This window comes from Rhizophagus irregularis, chromosome 16 (genome assembly GCF_026210795.1).
Source record: "Rhizophagus irregularis chromosome 16, complete sequence".
NCBI lineage: Eukaryota > Fungi > Glomeromycota > Glomeromycetes > Glomerales > Glomeraceae > Rhizophagus > Rhizophagus irregularis.
This window is the reverse complement of record NC_089444.1, coordinates 2550878-2559037: the sequence shown is the minus strand read 5'-3', so window position 1 is coordinate 2559037 and position 8160 is coordinate 2550878. Positions and strand designations below refer to the sequence as shown.

General features: G+C 24.9%; 1 protein-coding gene across 1 annotated transcript; it reads left to right on the top strand.

Moving 5' to 3' along the window:
* Window positions 1-708: 708 nt before the first annotated feature.
* Window positions 709-5055, top strand: OCT59_008316 (uncharacterized protein; the record flags this gene model as incomplete). The annotated part of the gene is made up of 10 exons (XM_066142365.1): window positions 709-1062; window positions 1135-1536; window positions 1603-2004; window positions 2071-2106; window positions 2386-2469; window positions 2540-2944; window positions 3024-3398; window positions 3697-4071; window positions 4168-4360; window positions 4469-5055. The coding sequence occupies 10 exons, from the start codon at window positions 709-711 to the stop codon at window positions 5053-5055; spliced, it is 3213 nt and encodes a 1070-aa protein (XP_065999253.1).
* Between the last annotated feature and the right edge of the window lie 3105 nt (window positions 5056-8160).

The window sequence follows — 8160 nt, the reverse complement described above, 5'->3', positions numbered from 1 at the left end:
ATAACTTACGCTAACATGGAATAGATTAGGCGCAAAAAGAAAATATATTACACAATTCAAAACTATTTATACATGCTAGTCTAAATGTTACAATTTTTTTATGTATTTTTTTAGTTATATAGATTTCATTAACTGGAATTGAATTAGATGAACAACATGACTTGCCGATCAAGCAGGACTTAACTATAAAGAATACAGTTCAACAATTCAAAATTAATTTATACAAACTAGCTAATCTAAATGTTAGTCGCACAAACAAAATTTTTTAATTATATAGATTGATTATTCTCATATAAAATATAATGTATTGATTCAACTGCTGGAGTAAAAGAAGTCGGAGAACACTCCAGTTAATGTGGTTTTAATATAGTGGCTTTACTATTTTCGATTCAGTGTGATTTCAAGGTTAAAAGAGGTTTTTTTTAATTCCAAAACACATATTATACAATATATAATGTAAAAGCGTACTTTTGTTAATAATATTAAAAGGTTTCGTATAAAGTTATGAAAAAATTTACAAGAAAATTTTTTTTCAAATAATTGTGACTATGATCGACATCAAATATTACCAAGCCCCATTACGTAATACTTACATAAGTAATTTGTGTCAATTGTTGTGTTACCTATTACTTTGTATGTTACAGTCGGTACAAAGTTTATTATAAATAAAGATATTTTTTTGAAAAAATTTTTGAGCTTTTGAAAACGATGTTTTCTCAAAATATACCTTTAACAAAAGATAATATTCTGGAGTATTTAGAAACCAATTTTACAAGTTGGACCAGCGGAAATAAAAAAATTGACGACTTCATCCAAGAAAGGCAATTAAAAATTAATGACCATAATGACATTGTGCTTGAATGGATACCATACAATCAGTTTAATGAAATTAAAGAGACAGGCAAAAATGGTCTTATAACAGTATATTCAGCAATATGGAAGGATGGTCCATTATATAAGATGCATTATTCATATGAAAATTATACAAGAGATTCAAATAAAGAAGTTGCTTTAAAATGTTTACATAATTCACAAGAATCCATTGATTCTATAATAAATGAGGTATGAAATTTCTTTAAATATTTAAATATTTTTTTAATTAATATATTTACAACCTCTTTTATTTATATTCAGGCAAAGAAATATCCAACAAAACGTGAAGAATTTCAAGTATTGTATGGAATATCTCAAAATCCAGATACAGGAGATTATATTTTTGTTCAAAACTATTATTTTATAAACTTGACAAATTGTATTAGTGGAAATGAAAAAATTGATGATTTCATTCAAGAAAGGCAATTAAAAATAAATTACTATGATGATATAGTGCTTGAATGGATACCATACAATCAGTTTAATGAAATTAAAGAGACAGGCAAAAATGATCTTATAACAGTATATTCAGCAATATGGAAGGATGGTCCATTATATAAGAAGTATTGGCAGGATGAAAATTATACAAGAGATTCAAATAAAAAAGTTGCTTTAAAATGTTTACATAATTCACAAGAATCTATTGATTCTATAATAAATGAGGTGTGAAATTTCTTCCTAAGTATTTTTTTTAATTAATATATTTACAATCTCTTTATTTATATTTAGGCAAAGAAATATCCAACAAAACATAAAGAATTTCAAGTATTGTATGGAATATCTCAAAATCCAGATACAGGAGATTATATTTTTGTTCAAACCTACTATATTATAAACTTGACAAATTGGATTAGTGGAAATGAAAAAATTGATGATTTCATTCAAGAAAGGCAATTAAAAATAAATTACTATGATGATATAGTGCTTGAATGGATACCATACAATCAGTTTAATGAAATTAAAGAGACAGGCAAAAATGGTCTTATAACAGTATATTCAGCAATATGGAAGGATGGTCCATTATATAAGAAGTATTGGCAGGATGAAAATTATACAAGAGATTCAAATAAAGAAGTTGCTTTAAAATGTTTACATAATTCACAAGAATCCATTGATTCTATAATTAATGAGGTATGAAATAATTTCTTCTTAAGTATTTTTTATTAATATATTTACAATCTATTTATTTATATTTAGGCAAAGAAATATCCAACAAAGCATAAAGAATTTCAAGTATTGTATGGAATATCTCAAAATCCAGATACAGGAGATTATATTTTTGTTCAAAACTACTATATTATAAACTTGACAAATTGGATTAGTGGAAATGAAATAATTGATGATTTCATTCAAGAAAGGCAATTAAAAATAAATGACTATGATGATATAGTGCTTGAATGGATACCATACAATCAGTTTAATGAAATTAAAGAAACAGGCAAAAATGGTCTTATAACAATATATTCAGCAATATGGAAGGATGGTCCATTATATTGGAATAAACAATATAAGGAATATACTAGAGATTCAAATAAAAAAGTTGCTTTGAAATATTTACATAATTTACAAGAATCCATTGATACTTTAATAAATGAGGTATGAAATTTCTTTAAATATTTAAATACTTTTTTTTAATTAATATATTCTTATATTTACTGTATATTAGGTTAAAAAATATCCAACAAGATATAAAGCATTTCAAGTATTGTATGGAATATCTCAAAATCCAGATACAGGAGATTATATTTTTGTTCAAAACTACTATATTATAAACTTGACAAATTGGATTAGTGGAAATGAAAAAATTGATGATTTCATTCAAGAAAGGCAATTAAAAATAATTGATGATGATGATATAGGCAATATAGTGCTTGTATGGGTACCATACAATCAGTTCAATGAAATTAAAGAGACAGGTAAAAATGGCCTTATAACAGTATATTCAGCAATATGGAATGATGGTCCATTATATATGATGAGGAATGATAATTTTACAAGACATTCAAATAAAAAAGTTGCTTTAAAATGTTTTCATAATTCACAAAAATCTATAGATTCTTTAATAAATGAGGTATGAAATTAATTTCTTCAATATTTAATCCTTTTTTAATTAATATACTATATTTACAATTTCTTTTATTTATGATTAGGCTAAAAAATATCCAACAAAATATAAAGCATTTCAAGCATTATATGGAATATCTCAAAATCCAGATACGGGAGGTTATATTTTGGTTCTTATCTGGTCAAGTGGAAATGAAAAAATTGATGACTACATTAAAGAAAGGCAATTAAAAATAAATGACTATGATGATATAGTGCTTGAATGGATTCCATACAATCAGTTTAATGAAATTAAAGAGACAGGTAAAAATGGTCTTATAACAGTGTATTCAGCAATATGGAATGATGGTCCATTATATTGGAATAAACAATATAAGGAATATACTAGAGATTCAAATAAAAAAGTTGCTTTGAAATATTTATATAATTTACAAGAATCCATTGATACTTTAATAAATGAGGTATGAAATTTCTTTAAATATTTAAATACTTTTTTTTAATTAATATATTCTGAGAGCATAGTAAACATGTAGTGTATGGTTGGCTTTGTATGTAAGGTATGGTTAAACATCACATATAAAAGTGTCACGTGACATAAGTGATACAGAATAGAACGGTCTAGGCCTTTCCTTATTTGGTAATAAACAATGTAGGTCTGTATGGAATGCATGTGAAATTTTGCATACCCTACATACATAGGTATCCATACACTACATGTTATCGTAACACCCATATATTCTTATATTTACTGTATATTAGGTTAAAAAATATCCAACAAAGTATAAAGCATTTCAAGTATTATATGGAATATCCAAAAATCCAGATACAGAGGATTATATTTTGGTTCTTATCTGGTCAAGTGGAAATGAAATAATTGATGATTTCATTTTAGAAAGGCAACTAAAAATAAATGACTATAATGATATAGTATTTGAATGGATACCATACAGTCAGTTTAATGATATTAAGGAAATAGGTAAAGGTGGTTTTTCTACAGTATATTCAGCAGAATGGAAAAATGGTCCACTAGAATATGATGCAAATATAGAAATCTACAATAGGAATCCAAATAGAGTAATTGCTTTGAAATGTTTGCATAATTCCCAAAGTATTACTGATAAATTTTTAAATGAGGTATGAAACTTTTTTAAAAGAATCACTATAATAGAATAATCTTTTATTTAAACATAAGTGTAATAATTAATTTTGATATCAATTTATATTTTAAAGGTTAAAGAATACTCAATAAACAAAAGTAGTAATATTCTTAATATATATGGAATATCTCAAAATCCAGATACAAAAGAATATATTATAGTTCTTCAATATGCAAAAAATGGAAATTTTAATAATTGGATAAATAAAAACTATAAATATTTTAATTGGGGCGATAAACTATCTGTATTACTTAATATTATTAAGGGTCTTAAAGAAATTCATCAAAGAAATTTAGTTCATCGTGATTTTCATACAGGAAATATATTATTTTCAAATTTCATAAACAATTTTAGTAACTGTGTATTAATTTCAGATATGGGATTATGTGGTGAAGTTGATAATATAGATGAAACAAAAATTTATGGAGTTATGCCTTATATGGCTCCTGAAGTATTAAGAGGAAATCCTTATACTCAAGCAGCAGATATCTATAGTTTTGGGATGATAATGTATTTTGTAGCAACTGGAAAACAACCCTTTGGCAATCGTGCACATGATTATGATTTGGCATTAGATATTTGCAAAGGAGCTAACCCTGAAATAAGTGAGCCAGAAGCACCAAGTAATTATATTGATTTAATGAAAAAGTGTTGGGATTTAGACAAAAATAATAGACCTGATGTTTTTGAGGTAAATAAATTAATTACATCATTTCATGAGTTATATGGGGAGGATTTTTTTATTGTAGAAAATGAAGAAATTGAAATACAGTTTAAGAAAGCAGAAGAATATAGAAAAGCAAATCTTTCATCCACTGAAAATTACCAAATAGTTACCCATCCGCAAGCTATTTATACATCTCGATTACTTAATCCTATTACAAAAGATCTTCCAAAAAATAATGATGATTATAATTCTCAATCTTTGGATTATTGTGCACTTCCAATTAGTTTCAAATGATATATAATAAAGTATAGTAGAATAATAAATTCTGATTAATATTTGACATATATTGTATGAATAACTACTATTTTATAGAAATTTATAATTATATATAGTTTTGTTCAAGACTATGTATGGATATGTAAATTTTTTTTTTGCACGAATAAATCAGTTTGACAGTTTGTAATTGGACATATTAAATCTATTGTATTTTCTGATGTAATAGACAAATGTCAGTATCATTAGCACTTTAATAAAATAATTCTTCAATGCTTCTATAAAAAAAGAATGTCCAGAAATTGGCATTGAAAATGCCTGGAAAGTGAAAAATGCCCAGAAAATTGCAATATCCTAAACACTTTCTGGGTACCATTTCCTGGATATTTTCTGGAAATTTATAATATCTCAATATCTGGAATATTGCAATTTTCTAGACATTTTTTAAACTCTTGGACATTTTCTGGACATTTTTGATGACAATTTCCAAGCATTCTTTTTTTATAAGAAGTGTAAATTTGTTGATGTATTCAGCAAAATAAAACTTTTCATTCCTTACATTCATAAAAATGTTAACACAATATTCACAATATTAAAATGTTTCATGTAAACTGAATTTAGGAATCAAATTGAGCTGACTGGCTTGATTAACTAAAAGGTTTAAAACTCAAGCAGGATAAGTAATAATAAAAATAAATCAAATGATAATTTTTATTAGAAATTTATTTTATAGCTTCCATTAAAGGCTTCTAGACATGCATACAATATTGTAAGTGTAATCAACAAGTTTTGGTATTTCTCAGTTATCTAATATAGTAAGGACTTAGATATAATGCCAAAAATTCATCTTCAGACTGACAAATAATATTTTTAAGCCAATAGCTATAAAAATTTTTAACATTACATCAACTTACAAGGATTTATCGTAGCATAATCAATTGTTGTAAATAATAAATACTATCTTTAAGCTATCGCTTTAAATGAATAATGCAAATAAATTTGTTTAAAGAAATAATTCAATAAAGGACTATGAATTTTCTTTCATTCAATATCAAATTAAAAAATTGACTTGCTGTCCGAGAATAGAAAAAGATTATAATATTTAGCTATGCTAATTTCTAGACGATTGATTTAATAATTAATTTTTGCCCAGATCTAGTATAAATAACATGTTCTAACATAATACAATAATACATGTTTCAATTTAAGAATAATTTTTGTAAAAAGGTTTTAAGAGAGATAAAAATTTGGATGCAAGTTAAATTTCAGGAACGAACTCAAGAAATTTACTAAAAATTTGAAAATGAAGAGTAATTTTACACTATTTTTATATTGAGTATTTTTTTATAATAAATTAATATGTATTCAATTATTATCTATGTAAAATTTTAAATCTTAATTTTCCCAATTCTTGTGGATTTAATTTACAATAAATTTTTTTTTTTTTTTTTAAAGAAAAAAAAAATATGAATAATAAAATTTGCACATATTTTAAGACGTATTTTCGTATTGATTTTTCTCTTGCAAGACGTACAGTCGTACAGTATAGTATCTGAAATCTGAATTCAAATCTGCGCCACATAATTTACTAGTTAACTACAAGTACGAGTTTATTACAGCAGGACGGTTAGATTAAATTTTTTTTTATTAAATTTTAGCGTAAGTATTAATAATATTTAATTTTGGAATTACATGTCTGTGAGATACATGCTCACAAATTTTTTTTCATAATAATTAAAATTAACACTCACTATTTAAATTTTTTAAAGAAACGAAAATGTACTACATTCTACAGTAATGGAAATGATATTTTAAGCTACTATTTTTATGTTTAACTCCATCTTTAGAATGGATTCTAATTATGAATTTAAAATGCCGGATATCTTGATAAAGGAGAATTCAATATTATACGCAAAAAGCTATTTATAAATAAAAAGAAGCTGTTCTTAAATTATAATTAATGTCTTAATCATTTAAAATTTTTGAATTGAAAATTTATACAAAAGTTTCAAATGAAATATGATTAATAAGTTTTTATTTATTTTTTAATTTTAATTATAATTTGTATTTATTAAGAATTTTATTACTGTATAAATTTAGTCCACTCGCTTTACAACGAATTTTGATTTAACGAATTTCTTAATATAGCGAACCTTCGGCAGGACCCCGAAATATATATAGAAAGGTCAGAGGCAGCCAAAAAATTTTTACTAATAGCTGTACGCATTCTTTCAGGGCCGGAATTATGATAATTTTGGCGAGTGACCAAAAAAGGAAATATCTTTTCACCGGGAATTATCTAAAAAAGGAAAGATTTTCATGTTTTTTTTGGCTGGTTGTACGCAAACTCGGATCTGACCTTTTTATGTATATTTCGGGGTCCTCCTTCGGCGTTGTACCAATATTATCATATAAAAAAAATCTTACTATACCGAAGATTACTAGTAAAATGCTGTATACCGTTTAACGAAGTAAGTCTATGACCAGTGTATATAATATATATATAAAATAACTCTTATTATAGCGAATTTTTGTTCATAACGAATTTTTATTTAAGATATTTTGTGATGTGACATGCCTTAACCATAGTACAAGTATTATACAATTTACCACAAGTCCACAATATACCAGATTTTCATATCACGTTAACGAATTTTCAGGCCTGATTTGCTAGTATACTGTAATGTTAATTCAAACCCAATTATTTAGTTATATGGATTTAAGATACCCAGAATTTATGGATTATGCGAAAAAAGGTAATTTAAAAAGATGTTAACAAAATAGTTATAAATACTATAGTTGGAATCAAAAAATTATGTATGTCGTATAGATTATTATCGAACTTAATGATGTTCATATAAAACCTTCTTGTGATTTTCAAGACTCTCTCACTTTATTTTATTTGTACCAAGATTAAAGCAGTTAATTATTTTAATAATTTCCTAGTTGTAATTTAATAGTTATTTTTTTTTCAATTATTAAATATAAATTATTATTTATTTTATTTACAGTATTATTAAATGGCATCAAATTGATCAAATGTATTAGGATAGGAAACTTAATAACGAAAATTTCAATCAATAAATTATTTAATTATTTTATATTACCGAAAATTAACAAAATGTA